Source organism: Heloderma suspectum, chromosome 16 (genome assembly GCF_057233095.1).
Source record: "Heloderma suspectum isolate Gila_16-S chromosome 16, 16-S_ref, whole genome shotgun sequence".
NCBI classification, from domain to species: domain Eukaryota; kingdom Metazoa; phylum Chordata; class Lepidosauria; order Squamata; family Helodermatidae; genus Heloderma; species Heloderma suspectum.
Genome location: NC_139473.1, coordinates 2659405 through 2687357, shown reverse-complemented (window position 1 = coordinate 2687357; position 27953 = coordinate 2659405). Strand labels below are relative to the sequence as shown.

The window sequence follows — 27953 nt, the reverse complement described above, 5'->3', positions numbered from 1 at the left end:
TTACTGGGTTGTGAACTGTGGGCTGTTTGCCATAGCAATAGGATTGCCCATGTTTCAACAACAACCCACAATTCACCAACAACTCATAGTTCAACGACAGCCCACATCCAAGCTGCGCTTTGGCGTGATGTGTCGTGTAACCATGTGGTCACATGTGGTCCGTGTGGACAATAGTGGGCCAGATGTTCCAAGGGTCTGGCGTAGCTCCCTTGCGGGCTCTGGGCTTTTGCCACCACCCTGGCATGCTCAGTGGAACCTCCCTGACCACCAGCAGTCTATCCTCAGAGGCTCAGGGCAAAGAGTGTACAGCAACGTAGAATCGGGAGAGAAGGTAGGTGGATTTGCTGGGCCCCTGAGGAGGGGGCTGATCTCGTAAGGGTCTGCCCTCCTGACAACTCCCCCCCCCCGCGGAGCTGCATTCAAAAAGCGGGCGGGGTGCCTTTCCTCCTCTCCCCCTTGCTCGGCCTCCCTCTCCAGCGCCTGCCCGGGCCTCTCAGGACGCAGCCGCCCCTCGCCGGGGGCGGGGGAGGGGGCGCCCCTGCCCCTGTCAGCTGTTGCCCCCCCCCTGCTGAGAGGCGGGTGAAGAGCGGGCGGCCTGGGATGGTGCCGGCGGCGGCGGCGGCAGCTGCTGCTCCAGCCGCAGTCGGGCCCCTGCGCCAGGCGCTGCGTGCCAGCCCGCCCTGCCGGACGCAGCAGCAGAGGCGCCTGCGGAGCTCGGGGACGAGGCCACGAGACGGGGACCCCGCAACGCGCCGCGCCCCCCGCAGCTCCCCCGGAGAGGTAAGGCCCAGCGCCCCCTCACCTCCCCCCGCCCGCCGCCGCGCCCCCTTGGAGACCTGGCGCCTATGCGTAAAGCGGAGAGGAAGGGGTCCCCCCTTCCCAAGCCCCCCCCCCCCGCAGCCTGCATGGACTGCACATTTTCTGGGCGGTCTGAAAGAAGGGATTTCCTGCCCCCCCCTCGCTTCAACCCCCCCCCCCCATCCAGAGCCGCTGCAGAAGGAGGGCTATATTAGGAAAGTGACCTCTGGGTTGCATTGCAGCGCCTCGCCTCGCCTCGCCTCGCCTCGCGCCTTCTATAGCCGCCGCCGCCGCAGCGTCGGGGAGGAGTTCGGGCCCATTGAGAATTTTGGCCCTCCCTGCCCGGGAGGAAGGGGAAGGGGAAGGGGAAGGGGAAGGGGAAGCGATCGCCCCCCCCCCCAAGAATCGGGAAGCTCTCCAAGCTTGGCGCCAGGAGGTGCTTTCCTTGACTGATTGCTTCTTGCGCGTTCGCACGACCAGGTGAATGCGTGTGCGTTTTCTCTGCATGCTGCCAGGATGTGGATTTATATATTCGTGTGTGCGCGCTTTGCCTGACCCAGGGGGCGCGCGTGCGTGCGCGCGCAACTCCTTCCCCAACCTGGTGTCCTCCAGATGTTTGGGACTTCAACTCCCACCAGCCCCAGCTAGCAGGGCCAAGGGACCCCCACTTGGGACGTCTGCCTTATGACCTAGTGTAGTCTCCCTCCAACCAGATGTGCTCCAAATCTTTTGGACCACAACTTCCAACACTCTTGAGGGTAGGCCATGCTGGCTGGAGCTGATGGGAGATGTAGTCCCAAACATGCTGCGGAGGGCTCCCTTAGTGTAACAGCCTGAGTAGGTGTGATGGAAATAATCCTTCCCTGTTTAACCCTTGCTTCGCCTCCCTCTGTTGTCTCCCTAGGCCAAATTATAGGCCATAAGCCCCTCGGGGCAGAGGCTTGGTCGTCTTGTACCCTTGAAGGCACACGGTGCTGGCGCTGCGTAATAATGGTGTGCGTAGTCGTGGGTTTGAGAGAACAGCAAGTGGGTATCGAGGGACTGAGACAAATGGGAACGCGTGTGTGTCTGCCTGACTTGTGGATTCCCAGGGCACACGCTCTGGGAGTGGGGAGGGGGCCTGGCTTGTTGCTTTGTGTCCGCACAGTGGTGCTCACACACGCAGCCTAGGGCGAGACTGACATTTCGTCTTCCTCTTCCCCAATACTGGACCTCAGGGCAGACAGAAAGAAGCTCTTGGAACGCTGGTGTGGTGGTGGGCCAAACTTCCCCGACCTGGTGCCCCCAGCTTGTAGAGGGCTATTTAAAAGGCTTGGATAAATACATCTAGGAGAGGGAGGGTTCCATCCACCGCTAGCTGGGGCCACTTAATCAAGCCTGCATTTGGTGCAGCAGTCTGTCTCGGAATACCAGACGTCGAGGTCAGGCCCGTCCCGCTTCCGGCCTTGCTTTGAGCTTCCGAGATGCACCCCGCTGGCTGCTGTTGGCACACACAGCGCCAGCTTCTGCGGATCTCTGGTCTGATCTAGCCGAGCGACACCCTTTGCGACATCAGTGGAACTCCTGTAGTTAGCATCAGGTGTACGCATTGGCGCAGCTTGGTCATTTCAGGCTCTGGACTTAATGGGGCGGCGGCGGGGGGCTCTTTAGGATGGTGATGGGTATTACTTCACTTCCTTCAAAATGTGGCACGCCAGCCCTGCTGTGCTGGAGGGCCCGCTTGTTTGTTCTGCCAAGCGGGGCCCTAGGCATCTTCCCAAACTCCTACCCTGTTGGCACCATGGCATCGCAAGGTCACAATAAGCGTTCAGCTGCTCAGAGCATCGAGCTGTGGAGATCCTAGTTCAAATGTTGACTTGCTGTGGGTTGACTAAGTCATGGTAGGAAAACCACAGTCCCTCTGCTAGACTCAAGTCCTCCCTTCTGGGATATGGGGATAATAATGCTGGCCCACCTTTTAGGGCTGTTGTTGCAAAGTTGGTCAAAACAACATCTATGAAGGGGTTTGGGACACCCTAAAAGCACATCGATAAAGGCCAAGCGGGGTGGTTATTAAGGAGAGGGCGAAGTTGTAGCCAAGGCGAAGTTTGCTGCCTCTGTGATATGAGGCTTCCTATCAAGAAATATCATGTTCCTAAAAACACAGCTGTCAGCCCCAAGGAGCTTACAAAGAATCTGAAGCTCAACAAGAGTGGAGGGACGCCAATCCCTTCCACTGCTGGCAGAAACAGGGGGAAAAATAATGGCCCCTCTCCAAATAATTATTTTGCTTCATTTGCATAGCTAACCCGTGTCCCCGGGGTTGGCTCTTCTCGGTGCCACAATGGGATAAAAAACGCAGCATTTCATATCCTCCCCTCTAATCGCCATCTCACTTGGTGAATGCCGACAGCATTGGAGCCAAAATGGGGCCACCGGAAAACAAGAGGAAGGAGTTGGCGGGCTCCGCGGGAGCCCAAAGTTTTGCAGAAGTGCAACGAATATTTAAGAACAAACGCAGAAAGGGGGCAAAAGCAACGATAACAGCACAAAACAGCACAGTGAGGACTGAACAAGCTCAGTGGCCACCAAAGGCCAAGTGTCGGTTGGAAAAGGAGAACAGAAACAGGGGATGGGGGAAATGGAATGGGGTATTGTGGAGGAGAGAGTGGCTGGCTAGAGCCCTGAACAGGGGTCAGCGGGAGAGGATGTACTGCAGTCTTGCCCAACTTGGCGCCCTCCAGGTGTATGGGACTGCAACTCCCATAATTCCCAGCCAGCAACAGCCATGCTGGCTGGGAATGATGGGAGTTGCAGTCCGACACCTCTGGAGTGCGCCAGGCTGGGCAAGACTGATGTTCTGCAACGTTTTGTTGCAGCTTGTGCTTGTTGTTCTTAAAATGGGAGTATATGCTACGCAGGCAGCATTTCCAGGCCTTCCGGGAGGGTCTTTCAGCACGTTCTGTCCCCCCACCCCCGCGCTGATCTCTCTTTCTTCTGCGCCCTCCTCCGCCCGCCACAGAGCCTCTCCGCCATGAGCCGCCGGGTGGTGCGCCAGAGCAAGTTCCGGCACGTCTTCGGGCAGCCGGTCAAGGCCGACCAGATGTACGAAGACATCCGGGTCTCCAAGGTGACGTGGGACAGCTCCTTCTGCGCCGTCAACCCCAAGTTCGTCGCCATCATTGTGGAGTCGGGCGGCGGCGGCGCCTTCATGGTGCTGCCCCTCTCCAAGGTACGTGGCGGGGGTGTTGCGGCAATGGCTGCCCCTCTCCCCGAGGGGCGGGTAACGTTTCTGAGGAGGGGTGGCCATTGCTGCAGTGAGAACAAACCATAAGACTTGTATGAGTTTGAGGGGGGGTTTAATATTCAAAGTAGTTTGCGCTCATTATCTCCTTACAACAACCCAGCGAGGTAGGACAGCAGTATTCTGCCAGCAGCATGCAGATGGGGGCCAAGGTAGCTGAATTCACATTGCGCTATACCACCTCAGACATCATGTGGAGGGCTAATCAATCACTCCCTGCTTTTAGAAGACTAGCGTGTTAATCCCTGTTTGTCTGTTTGCCTAGAGTGTCAGGGAGAGAGAAACTAAGGTAGCTTCCCATGTGCTTGGGTTAACCTGTTTTATTTTTTGTATGGACGTATATTCCATCCTGCGAGCCTTCCCCTGACGTCTGATGTGGTACAGCCCTGCCCTGACTTTACCACCTCAGTAAGACCTAGCCCCTCCTTAAATGACTACTAGTCCTTATTTGCAACACTGCACTAGGTGCTGCACTTTTGCAAAAGTCGTACCATCCTCGTGTCTCCTGTCTCAGTGTTTGGGAGAAGCAGCATTGGACAAAATTCTCCCTTTTGATGTGAGCCATGAAGGCTGTAAGAGATTGCTGTGCACTAGTTGCTCCATAAATGCATCTCCAACTTTTTTAGAGGGAGAGGGAGGGTCTTTCTTGGGACCCTTCCCTGGACCCCTCCTCACCCCCTGTTCCTAGAGCTGTTCTTTGTTGTTGTTGTTCAGTCGTTCAGTCGTGTCCGACTCTTCGTGACCCCATGGACCATAGCACGCCAGGCCTTCCTGTCCTGCGCTCTCTCCCGGAGCGTGCTCAAGTTCATATTCATTGCATCCGTGATGCTATCTAGCCACCTCATCCTCTGCCGTCCCCTTCTCCTTTTGCCTTCAGTCTTTCCCAGCATCAGGGTCTTTTCCAGCGAGTTTTCTCTTCGCATTAGGTGGCCAAAATACTGGAGCTTCAGGGAGAATGCCTAATTGGCAACCCTACCCTTTAATGTTCTCCTGCTATTTTTGATCTCTTCCCCACCCCCATTGACTGGGTATGGCGGGAGGCTCAGCAGGGTGGGATGGGGGTCCCAGCTGCCTTTGGGGGGTGGGTCTTGTGTGTGGCTGACAGGGAACAGCCACCATCTGCCGGTCTTCATTCCTGGGGGACTGTTTTCATCTTGGCTAGACCTTTATGCCTGAGGAAGGAGGTGGGACATCGAGCTGTTACCATAGCAACACGTAGCCCCTCCCATTGCCCAGACCTGAGGGCTTCTGCTGGAAGGGGGTCCAAGGAGGTCTTTTGCTTGGGGAAAAGGGAAAGAAACTCAACCCCGTTGTGTCCCCTTACAGTTGGACAGTACAGGGGCTTGGAGAGGAAGAGGGCATGTGAAACGGCCACTGTCGTGGGATATGTAAGGTCTCCGTATTAGCAGGCCAGAATGTGGTCGCTATCAGATCTGAAGTCTTTAAAAAAAATCCGGTGGCCTAGAATGAGACTTTGGCGTTACCCATCAATTTAAAGCATTTCTAGTTGATTAATTGCTCCTTTTTTCGCCAATGAATGGAATAAAGACGTTTTCAGATTGTTACATTTTTCACTCACAGAGGGGCTTTTTGAGATAATGAAGGAGAGAGAGTGTGTGTGTGTGTGTGAGAGAGAGCGAGAGAGTGAGAGCGCACTTTTATGTTTTAGGACTTAATTGGAAGTTAGCGCATTGGCCTGGATCACATATAACAACAACCCAGAGTATGGGTTGAATATGGGTTGCTGTTGAATTGTGGGTTGTCATTACATATGAACCCTAAACTATGGGTTGTTAACCACAAACAGCCCAGAGTTCACAACCCAGCAACAATCCATGGGTTCCTTTCCTGGGTTGTTTGTGGTTAACAACCCATAGTTAAATCATAGTGTGAAGTTCACGCATGATGACATCCCATGATTCAACAATAACCCATACTCAACCCATACTCTGAATTGTCGTTATGTATGAGCCAAAACGATCCACATCGTTAATATCAAACTATTTTCATTCTGTATTAATGAATAGGGCTAACCCCTCAGCATTCCTTATTAAGGAACAAAAATAGATTTTAAAAATATATATAGCAAAATTGGTTATTTGCTTGATCCCTTCCAATTAAACTTTGGTTTGTAAATCTACCCCTTAAACCTTGCAACCTCCCGGAGTTCTTTGGCATAACGCTGGCGGGCAGAGATGCTGCAGCTTTCAAAATGCACCAAGGGGAAATATCAATGATATTTATTTTATTTCTTAAGGATATTGACCTTCTGCCTTTCTAGTTAAAACTCAAACCTCTCGAAGGCGGCTAAGGGGAAAAGCTTAAAAAAGCAGTTGCCCAAACACGTATTAACCTGAGTGAGCAGAAAAAAGGGATTACGAAGAAGAGAACCATAACAGAAGAGGGAGAAACACAGAGACAGAGATGTTGAAATTAACCCAACCAACAGGCCAAAGTTGTGCTGAAATTTTAAGAAGGGTTCAGGTGCTGTCAGGGAGGAAGCCATGTGGTGTCCTGAGGCAAGGAGTTCCAAAGGGTTGGTGCCATCACTGAGAGAGCCTGCTCACCCATTCCAATGACCGCACCTTGGATGGGAACAAGACATGCAAAAGAGCCTCTCCCAATGAGACTGGCAACGGGCAGAATGGTATGGAGTGAGGCAGCCCTCTAACTCTCCTGGTCGCAAGCCGTTTAAAAATTTGGAGGTGATAAGCAGCACTTTGAACTGAGCTCAGAAGCAGACTCTCAGCCATTGAAGCTCATGTAAAAGAGGAGTGTGTTTTGGCCCCGCCCCTTTTGCTTTGGCCCCACCCACCACTGGAATGCGGCCCCCGAGAGTTTCTCCGAAACGGAATGCTGCCCTCGGGCTGAAACAGGTTCAGCACCCCTGCCCTAACCACCCCCCGGTCTCTTTCAAAACTTACCACTGCTTTTTCTACTAGCTGAAGTTTCCAGCTGTGACTAAGGCAACCAGGAGGGTGGCCGGGTCCGTCTCCCCCAGGAATGGACGCACTTGGTGTATCAGCCCAAACTCGGCCAAAGTGTGGAGGGCCGCCGCAGCCCACCTGGAATGGGGAAATAAGGGTGGGTCCAGGAGCACTCCTGAGCTGCAAATCTGGCTTTTTCATCCCAGCTAGACCGAATCCCACCCACTGAACTGACAGTCCTCTTAACCCAGTCTTTCCCCAACCTGGGGTCCTCCATATGTGTTGGACTACAACACCCAGAATCCCCCAGCCAGCATGTTTGTTTGTTTGTTTGCTCATTCGGTTCTATCCTGCCCTTCAAACGCAGTTTTCCCAGGGCGGCTACTTGCACGCCGTTTGGCTAAAAGAAGATCATAAAAAAGACAAAACCAGAAATGAAAAAAATAAACCGGACGCGTGGGCCTCTGTGCTGGGTTCTTTTGTCTCCTACTGTCATTCCCCTTACTGGTGCGCTATTCAGCAGCCACGCTGGCACGCACCTGAAATGGTGCCGGCTTTGTCCGAACCCTCTCCCCGCCCCCGCGATTTCCCACGCATGCCAAGGGTGCCCACTGCAGGCGAGAGACGGACTGGAGCGGGTGGCCGGGCCCGGGACAGCTCTCCGCTCGCAATAACAAATGACTCACTTCGGGAACAATGAGAATGATGGCAGGAAGTTGGAGGGGCTTTTTTTCCACAGCTCAGGTTTCCGTGAAGCGCGAGAGGGCGGGGCGGGGGGTCACAGCTCACTCAAGGTCACGCTCCCAAAACGGGGAGCCGGGCGTCCTTGGGATCCCCCCCCCATGATTCAAGCCCCAGTCAGTGGGGACCGACGTGGCGCAGCTGCGCCTGTTGCATTCAGATGCAACCACAGTCCTCGCGCTCTCAAGCTTTTGCCGCTTTCTTACTTATTTATTCATTTCATTTCTATACCAGCCAAAGCACTTGGCATAAACCCGTCCTTTTCACAGTCCTGGTCCCGCTCCTACACTCTGACCACTGCAAGAGATAAAACGTCTAGGCCCAAAACTTCATGGTTTATCATTATCATTATAATATCGTGTACCTCCAGGTTTCAGCCCCTTGTTGCTTTCTTGGTGCCTTCCCTTCATCTGTGCTTTACTCTAACCACTGAACAGCACTGTCCCTTCTCCTCTTCCTCTTGTTTCTCTGGACAATTTCCTCACGCCCCTCCCCTTTCCCTCTGGTCTGCATGCCCATATGAATGACTCCTCATGGCCCTCTGAACTTCGAATGACTTAGATGAAGGGGTGGAGGGAATTCTCACAAAATCTGTGGATGTTGCGAAACTGGGCAGGCCAGGAAACACCTCAGAAGGCAGCAGTCCAGCTCAAAATGACCTTGATAGCAGGAGAGACTGGGCTGAAACCTAACAGCATGAAATTCAACGGAGACAAAGGCAAAGTTCAGCAATTAGGAAAGCAAAAGCAAAAGTGGGTACAGGTGAGGAGACTGGTGGCAGTGCATGTGAAGAGGGGATCGGGATTGGCGCTGATCACAAGAAGAACGTGAGGCAGCAGCGTGATGCAGCTGCAAAAAAGGCAAATGTGATTTTATGCAGCACAAATAGAGCCCTAGTTTCCAAGTCACCTGAAGTAATCAGTCCACTTTCTTCTGCACGGGGCAGACCTCATCTGTAGTACTGTGTCCCGTTCTGGGCACTGCATTTTAAAAAGCATGGAAATTGCTTTTTAATTTGGAACAGATTCAGAGGAGGGCAACAAAGATGAGCAGTGGCATGGAAAACATCCTATGAGAAAAGACTTCGACTGTGTATGTTTAGATGAGAAAACTGAGGTAGTGGTGGGACACATGAAAAAACCCTTCAAATACCAAGAGGGCAATGTCTTGTTCTCTGCTACCCCAGAGGGCAGTATTGGATCTGATGGGCTTATGTCACAGGAGCGTAGATTTTGGTTGAACATTAGGGGAAACGTCTTGACGGTAAGAGCAGTGTGATAATGGACCCAGTGATCCAGTGGGTTGGTGGGCTCTCCCTCGCTGGAGTTCTTCAAGCTGGGCAGTTATCTGTTGGGGATGCTTTCACTGTAGATGTTCTGCACAGAGCAGGAGTTGGGTTAGATGATCTCCGAGGCCCCCCTGCCGACTCTGTGTGTAGATGCCCTTTTCCCTGGCTGAGAAATGTTCCATGACCTGATGCCACCTGTGCGATAAGGCAAATAACCTTTCACAATTTAGCCTGCTTTTCTAGGGATTACCCTTTCTGGAAACTATCCATGTCCCTGTGTTTGTGTTTACAGACCGGCCGTGTGGACAAGAACATTCCCTTGGTAACCGGGCATACGGCCCCTGTGCTGGACATTGACTGGTGCCCCCACAATGACAACGTCATCGCCAGTGCCTCTGAGGACACGACAGTCATGGTAAGCGACCGTCACGGTAAGCGACGGTCACGGTAAATGATAGTCATGGTAAGAGATGGCAATGGTGAACGACAGTCACAGTAAGTGATGGTAAAGGGCGGTGCTAGTGGATCAAAAGCAGGGGGTGCTGGGATGTTTGGCTCGTTGAAGACTCCCCCGTTTTTTTAGAGGGAAGGTTGAGTTGAATCAGAGACCGGAGTAGGAGTGTGTCTGTGCGTTCCTCATCGATTGGGTGCCCAATTGTTGATGCTGGTGGTGTAGCATTTTTAGAAGATGGTGTAAAGGGCAGAGGGTTCAGTAGAAGAGGCAGGACATGGTTTTTAATGCCCTCAGTGATGGGGGGCGGGTATGTTATTGGTATTTGTTCTTATTATTTTATCTAGAATTTTAGATCGGATGCTTTTTGTGATGTTTTATGGTTGTTTTTCTGATCTAAGCCACGTGCAGTTTATACTCAGAAAGAAAAGTGAGAGATAAGTTGGTAACATCAGCCAGGTAGTTATTGGGAGAAGACTCTAGCCATTAGCTGGGGGCTAGAGTTTCATTTCATTTCTACACTGCCCAGTGTTCGAAGTTCCCTGGGCAGTTCCCCAAAAAATTACAAACCACAAATACAAGACAATAAAAACCTAATATAAAATTTTTAGCATACAACATTTAGACACAACTTAAACAGCAAGAACAGTTACAGTAAAATACTGGACCTGATTAAAAAATGGCGGACGTAAATGCCCCATTGTATGCCGTCAGGTGCCTCGGAGGACAGGCATCGTGATCATCGTATTTAAGCCACCCTTCTCCAACCTGGTGCCCCCCCAGATATTGTGGGCCTCGACTCCCATCTGCCCCAGCCAGCATGACCAATGGTCAGGAATGCTGGGAATTGTAGTCCAAAACATCTGGAAGGACCCTAGTTGGGGAAGGCTAGATTAAATTGATGGTGACGGTGATTTAATCCAGACTTCCCCAACCAGCGGCCTTCCAGATGGTTTGGACCACAATCCCCAGCCTTCCTGACCATTGGTCATGCTGGCTGGGGCAGATGGGAGCTGAAGCCCAAAATGTCTGGAGGGTACTAGATTGGGGGGGGGGGGGGCTGAAATAGACCAGCTTGTTTTTTTGATGTCTTTAGCAGTATTGCTGATTGTTTATCTCTGCAGTTTGTCACTAGGTTGGTTGGTTTGTTTATTGTGCTGCAGTTTGCCTGGAAAGGAGGCCACGGGGTGGCGGCCGTGGCGCTATGATTATTTCTAGTTACTGTTTGATTAAAAAGGCCCCCCTTAAAAAAAACACCGAAGCGGGGGCGGGGTTCCCCTCTAAGTCGCTGGAGGAGGGCCTCCGGGCCCTTGAGCTGGCGGCTGCCTCCCGGGGCATGATGCAGCATTTTCCGGCTAAGAATAGCTTCGTGCGCAACGACTCAGCACCTAAGAATAGCTGGGTCTTTGCTGTTGCTGGACAGTGGGGGGGGGAGCAAAAAGGGAGATATATCTCCCTGATCCCCAACACACATTTCCTTCCCCCCGCCACTTTGCAAAACGCTTGAATATGTCATGAAGAGCACACTATAGAAAATAGTCCTAATGCATTTTTTGAAAAATCCACATTTTTATCTTGGCCTTTCCCCCGCCTTGCAAGGAACTCAGGGCAGCATCGGTAGTTTTTCCCTCCTTCCCCATGTTCCCCCATGATATCCTCCCAACAACCCTGCGAGGCTGTTTAGGCTGAGAGACAAAGAGCAACTGGCCAAAACCCACCTGGCTGAGCAGGGATTCGGTGGTGGCCTCCAAATTGTGGAACCCCCTCCCCAGGGAGGTCCTCCTGGCACCAACATCGTCATCCTTTTGGTGCCAGGTCAAGAAGTCCCTCTCCTCCCAGGCATTTGGTGGCATATGTAGAGCCAGTGTGGTGTAGTGGCGAGAGTGTTGGACTGGGAGTCGGGAGATCCGGGTTCTAGTCCCCACTTGGCCATGGAAGCTCACTGGGTGACTTTGGGCCAGTCACAGACTCTCAGCCCAACTTACCTCACAGGGTTGTTGTTGTGAGGATACAACGGAGAGGAGGAGGATAATGTAAGCCGCCTTGGGTTCCTTGCAAGAGGAAAAAAGGCGGGATTTGCAATGCAATAATAAAAAATAAAATAAATACGATCAGGCTTTTTAATGGCTCCTGGGATTTTATTGTGGATTGTTCAGAATTGTTCTTACATTTTGTACGTTAAAGGTTTTATTATCTTTTGCATTTTTAGGGTTTTAAGCTTGGCCCAGACACCCTCAGCCATTGGGCGGTATAGAAATGTGACAAACGTGATAAATGTGATAAACGTCTTGTCATTTGAAGATAATTTGTGGAATTCCTTCCTGTGGGATTTTGTTGGCTTTTGGGGGGGTGGGCAGGGAAGAGAAAACAGGGAGCGTCTGGAGAAACAGTTGCCATCTTTCTCCCATCCTCTGGTCTCAGACTCCTCAATCGCTGATGCTTAGATCCTTTGCTTTGTCAGAACGGCCAATTCTTTTTCCCGGCAGGTTTGGCAAATCCCAGACTACATCCCGATGCGCAACATGACAGAGCCGATAGTCACCCTGGAAGGGCATTCAAAGCGCGTCGGCATTTTGACCTGGCACCCGACAGCTCGTAACATCCTTCTCAGCGCAGGTAGGATGCCCTCCTCGCCATGGCCAGAGAGAGAAGGGAGCACACCTGGACAAACCCTTTTGCTTTGAGTACACCTGGACAAACCGTTTTGCTTTGAGTACACTGGGACAAACCCTTTTTCCACCCCGCTTCCTATGGGGTCTTAAGTCCTGCAGTGGGGCTCTTGTCCTTAGATTTTCACAGGTATTCCAGTAAAACTGTGTACATGATATCAAATGTAAAGGCACAATCATATGCCTGTTTAGACAGAAAAAAGTGTCTGGCTGGGGAATGCCGGGAGTTGTAGAACCTCTTTCTGTGGAAACATTTATTTCCTTTATTTATTAAACATATTTATGTACCCCTTTAATATTAAAAAATCTCCAGGTGGTTCACATACAGTATTAAAAATCACATTTAAATACAATCTTAAAACACTGTGAGAAACAATTTAAACTAAAGCAACAGAACAAAGTTATTTAAAACAATTTAAACTATTAAAAACAATTTAAAAGCTACAATAACAATACAAAACATGCATAGAATTGTGCCCTAAATAACATTAAGCATGCTTTAATATTTCTTCTTCAAACATTTTAGGGCAAATACTTGCTGTGAGGTGTGGTGGGACCCAAAAAATTAACACAGGGTCCTTTTTGTAGTTTTGTTTACTAAATACAAGTAAAAATAAACATGTTACATTCGACCACTCTTTAGGGCATCAGAACTTTTTCTGATGTAAATTGTCCAATGCAAATTAGCTTAAATGCCATAAGAAAATTTTCCACTTCGGAATTTTCCAGAAAACCCGCATCACTGGCTCCTATAATTCAAGAATGTGTCTGTCTGTTTCCAGTTTTTCTGTGATGTCTTTCAAGGTAAGCCCTCTCAAGGCAGTTCACATTCATGGTTAAAAACATAGCGGGTAACTAAAATAATATCGTTACGAAAGCAAAACAGAGCACGCTACAGGCAAGGATGATGAAATCAGATAAAACAAGTGGAAGAATGCAGTTTGAAGGATGCCCAATCCAGCACCTTAACTAAAAGCAGAATAAAACCAAAAATGGTTTTCAAGGCTTGTGTAAAAGTTGGTAAAGAAATGGCCATTCCTTTGTCTCTTGGCAGGGAGTTCTGCAGATTAGGGGCACCACCCAAAAAGACCCCACTCCTGGCCTTTATAAGTAAAGGATAAGTATAATAAATAAGTAATAAAATGGATCAGTAACTCCATAGAGACTACACAAGGTCATGGTTAACTGATAAGTCAGCACAGTTTTCTGTCTTTGGGGCACATAAAAAAAAAAAATCCAGCACGGCATCTGAGAAGTAATCTCCGGGATACAAGATTTGCCTGTTGTCCCCCTGGCCAACCAACGTTTCTCCTTTGCTCCTTCCTGAATCTCCTCCCCTTCACTCCCTTCAGGGGGGGACAATATGATCATCCTCTGGAACGTGGGCACCGGCGAGGCGCTCCTGACCCTGGACGATTTGCACTCAGACCTCATCTACAACGTCTGCTGGAACCACAACGGCAGCCTCTTCGTCACCACGTGCAAAGACAAGCACCTGCGCATCATCGACCCCCGCCAGCACCTAGTTGTGGCGGTGAGTGATTTCCTGGCCGGCACCCTCCCCCTGACCCTCCGCCACCCAGCCCGGGAGGGCTGCCCCCGTTCGTCCCCCACTGTGCTCTCCCTGCCCTCTGGCAGGTCTCACCCTACATCCCACAGTGGCTTGGAGCCAGAACCGGCGTCGGGGTTCGGCCTGGTCGGGCACTTGCCGAGGGCCCACCTCCCAGCAGGGGCCCACTGCCAAGAGTCCCCTGGAGCTCTTCCCCGTTGCAGCCTCCTGGTTCGCCTGCCTCTTGCTCCGGCCCAGACAGCGGTGCTGGTGGTGAGCGGAGCAGCAGAGGCCGCGGCCTCCTGGCTCCCCAGCTCCCTGCCTGGCAAGCAAGCCAGTGGTAGCAGAGGGGGCGGAAGGAGCAAGAGCGGCTGGCGACTGCGGCGGAGAGCAGGTCGGCTCACGGGGGGGGGACACACCGAGAGTGCCTCGCCCAGGGCCTCCCGAGAGCCTACAGCCGGCACTGGCCTGAGCCCCCCAGAAAACAGGAGGAGGTGAGCATCCAGAGTAGATCACAAAGACGAGAAGCAGGTTCTCAGGATGCAAAATATATATATACTGCAGGACGCCCAACACATTTCAGCCTGTTTCTTATTTGTAGGCCTTCTGCAGTCGCCAGTAGGTTGACACAGGAGACAATCTTTCGTGAAAAAATTCTGCAGACTTTTTTTCTCTACCCCCTGAAGAAGGCCTAAAAATAAGGAAACTGGCCGAAACACACGGCTTCCTACAATAAAAAAATGTTTTTGCGTCCTGAGAACCTGTTTCTCTTCTTTGTGAGCCACCTAGAAGCCTCACCTTTTGCCCCCGAAACCCCATATTCCAGACCTTTGCTGGAAGCAGGGTGTTGCCAGGCACTTAAAAGATTCAGGGCCCCAGGCCCATAAGGACACAAATCTGCATGAAATTTGCATATGCTAATTGTTAAAAAAAATCTGTGTATGCCAATTTAGACAGGATTCTGAGGATTTATTTTCGTTTCACCAGAGGCAAAGTCAGCCAATTAATTTTTCACCCCAAATAGTCTCTCATAAAATAGATGGTAAAATGAATTTCCCTGCCCCAGGTCATTGCAAATCAGCAGTTCCTCTTCAATTGTAATTAAACTGCTCTCTCTCTCTCTTCCTCATCCTCTTATTTCTCTTTCCCACTGGGAGGAAAATTGCGCCCACCCTATGCAATTAAGCTTAGAAGAAAAGCTGGGGTTTGTGTGGGGAGGAGAGGGTTAACCCCTCCTTTCCCTATTTTAATTCCCCTTGAAAACTACTCCCCTGCAAGGCAGTTCAGGTGAAAAAGAAATCTTCCATTGGCATTAAGGGACTCTCAGGGCCTGGATTCCATCTGGGGTCAGGGCCCCATCAGCCCAGATTTAGCAACGGCCCTGGTCGGAAGAGTCACTCTGGCGCCCAAACATCATGCCAGTTTTGACGGTCGCAGACGTCTCCGTTGCAGGGACCCGGGCGCTCTGGCGTTGGGCTCCGGCCTGTGCAGATGCGGCTCATCTGTTCCCCCACGGGTGGGCTGACCAGCTCCCGATCTCCTTCCCTCCCAGAGTCTCGGTGTCTGTGCTGGGCGACTGACCTTACTAACACTTTGCCTCGTGTGTGTGTTTCTGTTCGGCCCTAACCCACTAACCCCTTGCCGCCAGGAGAAATGCAAGCCGCACGAGGGAGCCCGCCCCGTCCGGGCCCTCTTTGTGGCCGACGGCAAAGTCTTCACCACCGGCTTCAGCAAGATGAGCGAGCGGCAGCTGGCGCTTTGGGATTTGGTATGGCTCGGAATCTGGCGGGGGGCGGGTGGTGGTGGAAGGCAACATGGGCGGTATGTGTGCATATGTGTGAGCCGTCGAGGTCTTCTGCATCCACAGAAGGAGAGGAGGAATGGAAGAGAGCGGAGGAGAGCAGATTGGAATCCAGATCCCAATGCAGACTACCAAGGCACCGCCCCTGTTATTTGGGGGTGGAAACTTGGGAGAGTCACTCAGCCGGCTAAACCAGCTGCAGACTGATCCACAAAAGAGTCTAAATATAAAAATGTGTATTTCGGTCACTGTTCTGTTTTCATTGATAACACAGCAACAGAATGAAAAAAAGCCAACTTTTTCCCTGTTTAGAAGATTTTCCTTGACTGGTCCCTTGGAGTCAGTTTAAACTCGCCACAGGCAACCAGGCAAACCAGCCTAGGCTAAAGCTCATAGCTGTTCCACAGATCACAGCTACCTTCTCAGTGAGATGTGGATAAGCAAGATGGACTTCAAACCTGATTTATTTTGACTCCCATTTGGGGGTCAATAATCTTGATTCTTCCGGCCCTTCGCCTGAGTTTAACCTGCAACTTTGTTCCTTGGCTTCTTGATCCATGTGAGGACCAAGAAGCCAAGTGGAGTATATTCCATGGGGTGGGGTGGGGTATTTATTTTTTCATTTTATTTTCTTGATGAATACATTTTCAAGGTGCCCTTTTGCCCAAATAGTTACTGTTAACTTTTAACCATGCCGCACCAGTGGCTGTTTCTCCATTTCGCCACTTGGTGGCACACCTTTAAGGAAAAGCACCTGCCAAAAATTGCAGGGAATTCACACTTCCCAGCGAGTTTTTTCTCCCCTGCAAAAAGTAAAAAAAAAAGATTGTGTCAATTTGACTTTCGTCAAGGAATGGTCCCCAGTCAGCAATCTCTCATTCTCTCTCTCCATCCTTCCTTCCTCCTTTCTCTCTGCCTTCCTCTCAACACGTATATAACTCTTTCTTTCCCCCGCCCGTCCAGGAGAGGTTTGCGCCCCATGAAGGAATGAGGCCCATGCGGGCCGTCTTCACCCGTGACGGACTCATCTTCACCACGGGGTTCACGCGCATGAGCCAGCGGGAACTGGGCCTGTGGGATCCGGTAGCTAGGCAGCATGGTGTGCTGTGTTCCTGACCCCTCCGCCCTATCTAGGGGAAATCAGGCATTCTCCCCTACGCTGGTACCTTAGCAGGCAGGCATTTGGGGGTCACACCGGGGCAGCGGAGCCACCAGGTTCAGACAAGGCCACATCCTGCTTTGATGCACACGGGGCAGGTGTGAGCAGAGGTGCTCACACACACACGCGTGCGCATGCACATTTCCAAGAATGCCACAGAGGTGCCAAGGCATACACAGCCATACTTGGCAAACCTGATCCTGTTTTATTTCCCCCTTAAGATAAATGCAGGCATGTCCTCATAAAGGGTGCCTTATGGTAAGCCAGTTGCTGTCCCTGTGCCCGCTGGGAGATGTAGTCCTCCAGAGACCCAGTGGGTTAGGGTAAGAGGCATCAGGACTTCTTCCCCCATCATGCATTGCAGGGGAGTCCAGTTTGCTGTATTCCCTGTGATAGAAGGACAACCGGGTTCTGATCAGGGGTGCTGAGCCTCTTTCAGCCTGAGGGCTGAATTCCCTTTCGGAGAAGCGCTGGAGGGGGGAGGCACGCAGTCCAGGTGTGAGCGAAGGCAAGGGAGTCAGGGCAAAAAATACCAGCATGTTTTACCTCCAAGGTCTTACGGGCGGTAGCTAGACTCAAGGGAGGCATTTCAACCTTTTGGAACGGGGAAAAACGGCACAAAAGCCAGGAAAACGCGAGTTGCGATCCAGGAAAGGGAAATCCCATAGGGCTGGATTTGACCCCCTGGCCTGAGGTTCTGCAGCCCTGACATCCCGCCTCCACCAGGCAGTGCCGACTTCCCAGAGTGCTGTGGATGTGCGGGGGGGGGAGCGGGGGGGACGGGGGCGTAGGAGACCCATGCATGCTGGGAGTGCTGTGTTCCCAAGGGTGCCAACCACAGGAATTGGGGGTTCCAAAAGAGCTGGTGTGGCCCCTCCCTAAGAGTGGACCAGCCTGCCCAGACGTTGTGCCCCGGGGCAAGTTGTGCGCACAGCAGGACGTGAAGGCATTCAGCATGTGCTCAGAGGCACTCTCTTCTTCATCCCCACCTGGGTCTGAGCGTTGGGACCCACTGAAGTAAGGGCACAGCCGAGCAGAGCAGTCCAGACGATGGAGGGATTGAGAATGCATGATACGAAGAGTGAGGATATTGGGTGTCTCTTGAGTTTAGAGGCTTGGTCTGAGGGTTAGACTAGATGCCATTTGGGATGACCCCAAACTTCATCAGTGATATGCAGTGGAGGCTGGGGTCTCCGACATCAGTGGGGCGGTGGATCCACTCCAGGTGTCAGTCAGAGCCAGTCAGAACTCTGAAGGATCTCTCCACGGCGTTTCACAGAGTCCTGACTGCTCCGTACCTTGGGAAGTTCCTTTAGAGTTCTGACTGGTTCCAACTGAAACCCAGAGCGGATCCACCGCCCCGCTGACGTCAGAGCCCCCCGCCTCCACTGCTGTCATGAAGGCACGGGGAATGACCGGTTTCCCGTCTGGCCCGCCAACTTTACAGTGCAAAGCCTGGGCATGGGGCAGCCAAGCTGTGTGTGTGTGCGTGCACGTGCGTGTGTGTGTGTGGTGGTGGGGGGGTGCTTGCTGTGCCTGGCTTCTTGCCTGCTGTACCCTGACCCCTTCCTTCCTCGTCCCCACAGAAGAACTTTGAGGAGCCCATTGCCCTGCAGGAGATGGACACAAGCAACGGGGTTCTCCTCCCCTTCTACGACCCCGATTCCAGCATAGTCTATTTGTGCGGCAAGGTAAAAGTGTGTGCGTGTGTGCGTGCGCGTGCGCCATCCTGTCTGGCTGCAGCAGAGGGAGAGACGGGGCAGTGGGTCTGCTCTCTGGGCCTGGCTGAGAAATCAGCTCCCATCCCTGAACTGTTTCCATCCACGCTGGCCATTAATCAGCTCTGCCACAGAACTCTTAGGGACCGGGGCCAGAGTTTGCTCGTTTTCCTCTTCCCACCTCATCCCTTTTTTGTTTTGTGCCAACACTTAACATTTCGGTAGCACTTGCAAGCCTTCAAAGTGCTTCACGTGTGTTGTCTAGTTGTAATCCTCACAACAACCCTGTGATGTATGTCAGTATTCTTATCCCTATATTGCAGATATCGGGGGGGACGGGGATGGGGGACGACACAACCGAGACCGAGAGGGAGCGGCTTGCCTAAGGCTACCTGGTCAGTTCACGACAGAAGTGAGATCCGAACCAGAGGCTTCCCAATTCGTAGCACAGTCCCTTAGCCATGGCACTCTTTCTGTCATCTCTCAGATCAGCCTTCCCCAACCAGGCGCCCTCCAGATTTGTTGGACTACACCCCCCATCATTCCCCAAAAGCAGGGCCAGTGGCTTTGCTGACTGGGGACAATGGGAGATGTAGTCCATCACATCTGGTGGGCGCCCGGTTGGGGAAGGCTGGCTCGCGAGATGGTCTCTTGATAGCTGGGGATCTCTCTGTGGTTTTGAATGAGATGCCCACTGGAGCTCGGGAAATGTGGCAACCCCGGTGTCAGAGGAGGAGCGCGGTGTGTTTGCGTGCTTATGGTTTGGAAGAAGCAGAGGCTCCTGCTCCAGGCCCGGAGGAGATCTTCTTTGCCCTCCAGCAGCAGGTAGCGTCAGCCTGGGTGGGGGCTGCGTCTGTTGCTCCCCCCAGAAGGTCTCCTGCCTTGAAAGAGGACCTGTTCGCCCCGCACACCTTCTGCTCCTCTCTTTGTGAATGCTTGTGGTTTGCTAACAGCAGCGTCCAGTGTGGACAAGCAGAGCGGCAGACTAGCGCTGGGGAGGGACCCAAGTTCAAATCCCACACTTGGGCAGGAAACTCATTTGGGTGGCCTTGGCTCCGTCACACACTTTCAGCCTAACCTACCTCGCAGGGTCGTTGTGTGGGGATAAAATTGGGGAGGGGGGAGGAAGGAGGTTGTCTTGAGCTCCTTGGAGGAAGGGTAAGAAAATTATTAATTTCAAAGTAATAATATTGATTAATGATCATTAATAATAATTAGTAACAATTATTATTTAATCCCACATTAATAATAATTATTAATATTGATAATTATTGTTGATATTAATAATTATTGATGATAATAAGTCTGCAGGGCTCGCATTTTTCGAGATGGGGTATGCTCAGCCCTGCCTCTTGATAAAAACGATGCCACACTCTGACACTTTCTCCCCTCTCCTGCTCTGCCCTGAAGCAGGAGAGATTAATACCAATTAAAATAAGGCGTATTTTTTAAGTTGCCGAGTGTTGCCTCCCATCCTGGTCTCATGTTTCTGTGCAGGGGGACAGCAGCATCCGGTACTTTGAGATCACAGACGAAGCCCCCTACGTCCACTACCTGAGCACCTACAGCAGCAAAGAGCCCCAGCGCGGCATGGGTTTCATGCCCAAGAGAGGGCTGGATGTCAGCAAATGTGAGATCGCCAGGTGAGGCTCCAGCCCCGAGTGGGCGAGGGCAGCTTGGTGGCTGCACCTGGTTTGAAACCCCCGCGAGAGGAGGGGGCGGACCTCCTCTGCAGTATATCTGGAATTTCTTGCAGCCAGGGCAAGGCTTCCCTTCTGGAAACAGGCTGCCTCAGTTCTAAGGCAAGCTCAGCTGGTGGGTGCCAACTGGACTGCAGCGAAAGGGGGCCACTGAGAAACAAGCGGGAGGTATCGGCATGCCCAGGAGAACCCCAAGGTTTGCAAACGTGCACAGTCTTCCAAATGCACCAGAGGCCTCTGGTGATGGCCGTAGTGTTCAGTCAGGGTAGGGGGCTGTGCCCATCCCATAACCTGACCCCGTGGGTGCCCCTTTCCCCCCAACAGGTTTTTCAAGCTGCACGAACGCAAGTGCGAGCCCATCGTCATGACTGTCCCACGAAAGGTGAGTCGTTCTGAGGATGTTGGTGCGCCCGCAGCTAGTCCCGGGCTGAGGGGGAGAAGAGACCCCCCTGGCTCCCCTCCTCCGCCCCTTCCCTTCCCTTGCGTAGCGCTGCACTGCGCTGCGCTGCCGGGGCAAAGGTCCAGGCGCTTGTGTGCTGCGGCGACCCAGGAAAGCCCCCCGCCCTGCGCCCTGAGTCTGACACCCACACCCGGGGCGCCATCTGCTGGCCGTTCAAGGCGCTGCCCCAACCCTCTCCCGAGGCGCCCGTGTGTCGCGCTCGCTCCTTTCCCCCGTGTTTCCAACCCACTTTTCGCCACTGTGGTTTCAGATCGGCGTTTCTTTCAGTCCTCCTGTTTCTCAGTGCCCTGCAACGGGCTTTGGGGTTTTGGAAAGTCAGGATGGCTCTGTACTTGCTGGATTCCCGGCTGTCATCAGAGCTTGGCGGGTGGGGTGGGAGGTGTCGGGCAGTTGCTGGGACCCCCCAGCTGAGACCCAACATTGCCCTGGCTTTTTGACTCCGAGTCTGATCATTCATTCATTTACGAGTCACCCTGTAACTGACGCTGTCTGGGCGATGTACATAATAAAACACAATGAAGTCTTGCTTTTAAAAGTGGCAAGATCCAGCATTTAAAGGCACATGTTTAGACAGGAAAAATCCTACATGCTGGCTGGGGAATGCTGGGAGTTGTAGGACTTTTTTTCTTTTAAAAAGGCCTGGGAGAAGAAAAGGGGCTTTGCCTGTTGCAAAAAAAAGTCAGCAAGGCAGACCTCTTGTTGCGGGGTTTGGGAGCCACTGCAGAAAAGCCCCTGCACCTGCATAGCCACCCACCGAAACTCAGTGTGTGGGCAGTCGATATCCCACCCCTGAAAAATAGCTGAAGCAAAACACCCCAGTATAAGCCAGGGGAGCATAGCCAAGGAGTGGTCCTTGTGAATTTGGTACAGTCCTAGCTGATATTGCCTTCCTTCTCTTCTACCCGTTCTTGGCAGTCTGACCTCTTCCAAGATGACTTGTATCCTGATACTCCGGGCCCCGAGCCAGCGCTGGAGGCCGATGAGTGGCTGTCAGGTAAAGACGCAGACCCCATCCTGGTTTCGCTACGGGATGGCTATGTGCCAGTCAAGAACCGTGAGCTCAGGGTCACCAAGAAGAATATCCTAGACAGCAAACCCCCGACGGGGCCACGGCGGAGCCAATCCAGTTGCGACTCTAATTTTTCTGTGAGTTTGCATTCACTCACCAGATCTGTGTATGCGTTTGTTGGGGGTGAAACTGTGTGTGGGTGATGGTGGTGGTGGGATAACCTGGATTGCTCTCTGCAGCTGTAGCTCCACCTGGTGGCAGTTCAAGAAAAAAACACAAAATGCTCTTCAATGCACTTTAACATTGTTCAGTTTACTCCAAAGCGCTTTAGCAGGTAATGAGAAGTTGATGGTTGTGGAGGGAAGTTTTAGACGGCCGTTCATAGGGCTTTAATGGTTGTGAGTAATGAGGGGTGGGGGAAGTCTCTCAAAAATCTCAAGACTTTACTCTTTGCAAGAAAGATAGTGGTCTTATTTGTGGGCAGGCCTGGTTGAGAAGCAAAGTTGAAGAGACATTTTTGCGCCCATTTGACATCTGGCAGAACTTTCAAAGGTTTTAATTTCCAAAGATTGTAGTTTTTACTTTTGGAAACTGAATTAGATGGGTGTTCTTTAAAAACACACACAACAATAATAAATGAATTGGTTGACGAACCTTAAGGCACTGCTGTAAAACATCCACTTGCCCAAACCTTGAATTTTCTAAAATAAACCCCCGACAAAACCCCGTGATTAGCATCTTTGGTGTGGGGAGGGGAACGTGAATTAGGAAAACATAAATTGATTTAGGAGAATTAGAGTTAGAATTTCCCCAAATTGCTTTTACCTCTCTTGGCAAAAGGAGGCCGCCCTGGAGCTGGGTTGTCTGGACAGGGCATTCAGCAAAGAGATCTGATGCGTAGAGTCTGGATTAATGATGCCTGTAACGTTTTGCTGCATAGCTTTGTTTAGGTTTTCCTGATCCTCCAGTGCAGACTTTTAAGCGCTTCGTTTTCTTTTTTGGCCCAAGGAAGTTTTTGTCTTTATAATACAGCACCACCTCTGTGCATCAGGGGTGTTGAACTTTAGGCCTGGGGGCCCCAATCCGCCACAGATGGCCCCTCCGTTTCCCTGGCCCAACCCCCTTTTCCTTGACTGCCTCTCATTTGGAGTTTTCCCGGCTTTGTCACAGTTTCCCCCCCATTCTACAACATTGAAGTTCCTCTCCTAAGGCTGAGTTACTGGCAGGAAGAACTTTAAGCGGAAATATGCTGGGATTTTCAGCCCTGACCCTTTTGCCTTTGGCCCCGCCCACCACTGGAATGCGGCCCCCAAGAGCTTCTCTGGAAAGGAATCCTGGCCCTCCGGTGGAAAGAACTTCTGCACCCCTCTTGTACATGTTGCTTTCCACAAGGCAGACAACAGAGTTCCAGGCATTAAGGAACGAGCCCACGTGGGGCGGTGGCAGTTGGGAAGGGCGGGGAAACGTTTGGGCAAGCTTTGATCTCCTGCCACCACCAGGTCTAGAAACTTAAAAAAACAAAAAGGAATGAAGAATGGAGATGTTTCAGGAGACCGCTTGAGCGAGAAGAACAGGGAAGGGGGAATGAGGAAGAGCTGCTATCGGTCCTCTAACTTGCCTCTCTCTCTTGTTTGCTCCCCCCGCCCCCACAGCGTACTGCCCTGGAGGAACTCTTGGAGGAGATCCGGTCCCTGCGGCAAAGTGTCCAAGCCCACGAGAAGCGCATCTCTGACCTGGAAAACAAACTCTGCCAGTTCACCAATGGGACAGACTAGCGTCCCCCCTCCGGCCACTGCCCGGGACGCCCTCCTCTGGAGACCTGGACTCCGCCTGGCCCAGCGTCAGCCGCTTTCTCTCCCATGGCTCAGCAGACAGTTGTGGCGGGGTGGGGGGACGCTGCCCCTGCTGGAAATGGCCCTTCTCCCTGCCCAGACCCCCTCTCCCTTGGCTTGGAAGTTTTCTCTCTGCGGTTGCCTTGTGCTGGAAATGCAAGCAGGACCTTGGAGGGGGAGAGAGATGGAGAGCGGTGGTCATCTCTTGGACACCTGCCCTAGGAAGGCATGTGGGGGGACGGCACCTGTCCCCCCGTGTCTGGGGATTGCAGGCTGGGCTACTAATCACCCTCTCTACCTCACCCTTCTCTCCCCTTCCCAAGGAAGGGGGCAAGTGTTTTTTTGTGTGAGTTTTGGGATGCAGTGGACAGGATGGTTTGGGCCTTCCGGGGTATTTGGGGTTGGTCCAGTTCCATCCGTGATTCGGGGAGGTGGCAGGGGTGGGGAAGGGAAAAGTGGGGGCAGCCAACCCTGCAGGCGGGGAAACGTGTCGGCCACGGGGGGAGAGGATCGGCCAGCCACCGTGCTGGATGGGGTGGGGAATTATGGGATGGTTCAGGGATACTTGGCTGGAGCCTTGAATTTGGCCTCTCACCCCTGTCATTCATGGGGTGGGGGTGTTGCATCTGCCGCATATGGGGGGCCCATGGGGCGTTGCTCAGCTCTCAACAGATTTGGGACCCAGGCCCATAGGACACAAATCTTTATAAAATGTGCATACATTAATGGATAGCTATACATGCACACTTAGAAATGACTTGGATTGACTTGAATTTCACAGGAGGCAAAACCAGCCCATGAATATCTCCTCCAAATCAGCACCAGTAAAATGAATTCTTCCATTTAATTTGTACCCTGCTCCTGATCAAATGAAACTAATAGGAAACAATGTGTCCCCCCACCCCAGCTGAATTACCATGCAGGAGATTTGGGGGGGGGGTTGCCTCACAAGTGAGATGGGGAGAGTTAACCCTTGGTACTTAAGCAATTCAACCCCCCCCCCTTTGAAAATCACCCCCTGCATGGCAATTAAGCTGAGAAAAAAACACTCACTCAGGGCCCTGGGAAATAGATTCGGGGCCCTGGGAAATGGATTCAATGCCAGGGGTCTGTGTGCCCAGGCCTAGCAATGCCCCTGTGTGTGTGAGTGTGTGTGGGCAGGAAGAAATCTGGCTGCAGCCTGTGGGGATGGGTGGCTGAGGTTTTCTCTCCCTCACCCCGAGCGCAGGAGTTTGCGGAAAGAATTCCGGCCAGGCCTGCAAGAATTGGCCCAGGGAGTGGGGGGTTCTTGGGTTTGAGTGGACACCCCCCCCCATGCTTGTATTGCGAAGTTGCCACCTCTCTGGTGCTGGGAAAGAAGGCCATAGCTCATTTGCATATGCTGATTAAAATATAGGTGCATTTAAAACAGCTCATCAGACTCTTCCTGCCTTCTTCTGTTAGAGAAACCGCAAACCAGCCACTGTAGTGGCTGCAGCAGCTGCCTCCAGCCTGGAGCCTTCCAGATGTTTTGGACTTTTGACTCCCATCTGCCCCAGGCAGTGTTGCCAGTGGCCAGGAGTGCTGGGAGCTGTAGTCCAAAGGTACACCAGGCTGGGTCGGAGTGTTGGGCTATGGCGCAGGGAAGCACGGGTTCAAGTCCTCACTCAGCCACAGAGTTCACAGTGTGACTGTATAGGCTAACTATCCTCAGCCGAATCCACCTCGCAGGGTTGTTGTGTGGATAAGACAGGGAAGGGTACATGTCCACACTGACTGGTAGCAATGGCTCTCCAGGGTTTCCAGCCCTACCTGGAGATTGAACCTGGGTCCTTTTGCACATAAAGCAGGGGATCTTCCACCGAGGTGTGACCCGTCCCCTAAAAATAAAGCAAGTTTCCATCCTTCATGCTTCTGAATAAAGGGTTGATTTAAACAGGAACGCAGGAAGCGGCCTTAGTCTGTGCATTGCTTCACCGCGCTCGGCACTGTCAATATCAGGCGGGGCAATACTTTAAGCTGTGTGTGAATTGCCCCCTACCAGGCCCTCTGTGGGCTGGTTGACATCAGCAGGTGTCACCTGCTGACACCAAGACCGCCCCGTTCGCATTTCTCTGCGGCCCGCAGGGCAATCGTGTTGTCTCCCATCTCAAATCGGAGAGAACAGTGGGGAGCTCATCCTCCATGGAGGCTATGTGGGCCAGAGAGAGAACCTCGGCGGGCCAAAACATCCCCAGTCTTGGTCTACGCCGATCGGCAGCGTCCTTCCAGCGCCTGAGACCAGAGTTTTTCCCAGTGGAGATGGGTGGCTCTGGTGTCAGTGGGGCAGCGAACCCGCTCCAGGCTTCAGTCAGAGCTCTGAAGGCGCTGTCCTTTGGGGGAGCCTTGGAGAGCTCCTTTGGAGTTCTGACCGGAATCCGGCACGGATTCACCGCCCCACTGACATCAGAGCCACCCGCCTCCACTGGTCTTTCCCAACTGTGCCCAGGGATCCAACCTGTGGTTCTGGGTGGAAACCAAGGGCTCTGCCCTTCCCCAAACCATCAAAGAAGTTTGCGCACGCAAACTCGGATTCCACAAAAGGGATTCCACTGCGGAGGTAAAGGCATGTCTCCCCACCCCCCTCAGGGTTCCCCACAAGAGGAAGCAACTGGAAGCAGGATTTGAGGGCACTGAAACAGAACCACACACCGGGCCGCTAAGGTTCACGAGGTTTTTATTGGTGTCTCTGTGCAGGTAATACACCTGAGCCAGGTGGTCATAGCTCCCCCCTGCCCCTGCCGCCGCGTATCCGTGTGGGTGCTTTAAGGTGTGTGTGTGTGTGGGGGGGGGAACCCTCTCCCATTCACCCCCCCTTTGAGGCTGCTCGGGTTCTGTTCCAGCACTCCCCCCCCAAAAAAAAAAACCTGTGCAAGACACATCTCTTGTCAGTGCGTGGGGGCGGGGAGATCTGAGTACTAGAGAGAAGGAAGTGGGTGGGGGGAAGAGGCCAGGTACCCCCCCACTCCCCTCACTCTGCAGCCTGGCAGAGGCTTTTGGGACGAGAAGGGGCTTCTGTGGAGGTTAGCACCATTGAACAACAGGGTTGTAATAATGACCTGGGAATGGGGGCGGGGGGAGAGGAGGCGCAAGATGGCAGCACCAAAATTGCGGCTGTGACCGGGAGGTGAGTAAAGGAGGGGGCGAAATAGAACGAGAGTGAATTCTTAGCAGCATCCTACCCCCACACCTTCCATTTCCATCCCCGTTGAACGCTTCCAAGGGAAAGGTGAGCCAGAGCAGAGACGTGCAAGAATTTGGCTGGAATTCGGAGAGGAGGTGGCGGAGGGTAGGGGTGTTGGCTCTGGGGTCCAAGCCCCCCCCCGATCACTGCCCCAGCCTGGTGCTCAGGCACAGATGTAGGAAACAGTTTTGGCCCTTCAGGGGCCGAGGAAACGACCCCCAGCGCAAGCTGGCCTCGCCCACATTCCGTGTGGCGGGGGGCGCTCAATGACCCCCACCCCTGAACTGGCACTTAGGCCGAGCTGGCAAAAGGGCCCTGCCTCGGTGGTTTGGAAGCCCCGTGCCAGAGTTAGGCCAAAGGTATCGTGCTCGAAGGCCAAAATGGGCTTTTGGGGGTGCGGTAAGTGCACTTGGTGCTACGGGGGCGGGGGGGGGGTGTCGGGGGGGAGAACACAAGCTAGCTGAGTGCCACTGATGCACGGCTGCTCCCTCGTACTCCGTGTTAAGTTAATCCGAAATTAGCTACTGACTCCTGGCTCCACTTCCTGACCCACGCCGAATTAGTCCAGAATAGCTGCCCACCTGATTCGGTCCCCCGGATCTATGTTAATTTAATCCAGAATTAACTACTGTCACCTAGTTCCATGTTACATTAATCCTGAATTAACTAACACCACCTGGTTCTGCTTCCCGGTTCCATTTAGAATTAAACCAGAACTAATGCCCCCTGGATCTGTATTAAATTAATGCAGAATAAATTACCGCCGCCTGGTTACACACGTTCACTGTAAAGGGTGTTAAAGGGTGATCAGGCTGTGTATACTTTTAAAAATAATTCTGCATCAAGGTAAGCCAAGTTCAGTGCATTTTTTAAAAAATGCAAATAAATTCTGTGTACTTTTGCACAACTTTTTCTCTTTCTCCTAGACACGGGGAAGGAGGAGCAAGGAATTTTGGACAGTACGGAAACCGCGCCCACAAACATTCTCTCTGGTTTTTCCGGCATCCGGTATCTGATAGGTCACCGTGGGTTGACCATGCCCCTTCAAGTCTCTCTCTGCTGCTAATGAGGGCTAGAAACCTGACACTTTTAAACAGGAAAGCTGAGGGCCAAGATGGAGGTGGCAAGAGAGTTCCCACGGTGTTGTATTCAACGAAATATGGAATTAGCAGCACACGTGTAGCTTCTTTGAAGAGTTCTGGGGGCACAACCCTCCCCTGCACAAGCCCCTTCCTCCAAAGCAGCTAACTCCCCCCCGCCCACAACAACACAGAGCTTACAGCCATCGGGGGCTTAATTTAGATCAGTGAAGACCGGCAGGGTTACGCGTCCTCCTGTGCCCCCACACGCCACTCTCCCCGTCTCC

At 52.4% G+C, this 27953-nt stretch overlaps 1 protein-coding gene across 4 annotated transcripts; it reads left to right on the top strand.

Annotated features, from left to right (window-relative positions):
• Window positions 1-251: 251 nt before the first annotated feature.
• CORO6 (coronin 6) lies at window positions 252-24796 on the top strand. 4 transcript variants are annotated; one of them, XM_084823145.1, is made up of 12 exons: window positions 252-780; window positions 3800-4009; window positions 9330-9452; window positions 11975-12104; window positions 13510-13691; window positions 15355-15474; window positions 16471-16590; window positions 18253-18357; window positions 19882-20027; window positions 20409-20466; window positions 21460-21690; window positions 23206-24796. In XM_084823145.1, exons 1-12 carry the CDS (start codon window positions 601-603, stop codon window positions 23326-23328), a joined length of 1728 nt encoding a protein of 575 aa, XP_084679271.1. In that variant the 5' UTR covers window positions 252-600; the 3' UTR covers window positions 23329-24796. The 4 variants fall into 4 exon arrangements, with proteins under 4 accessions (XP_084679271.1, XP_084679267.1, XP_084679268.1 ...); XM_084823141.1 differs by lacking the exon at window positions 15355-15474; XM_084823144.1 differs by lacking the exons at window positions 252-780; window positions 16471-16590 and adding an exon at window positions 993-1278.
• The last annotated feature ends 3157 nt before the right edge of the window (window positions 24797-27953 follow it).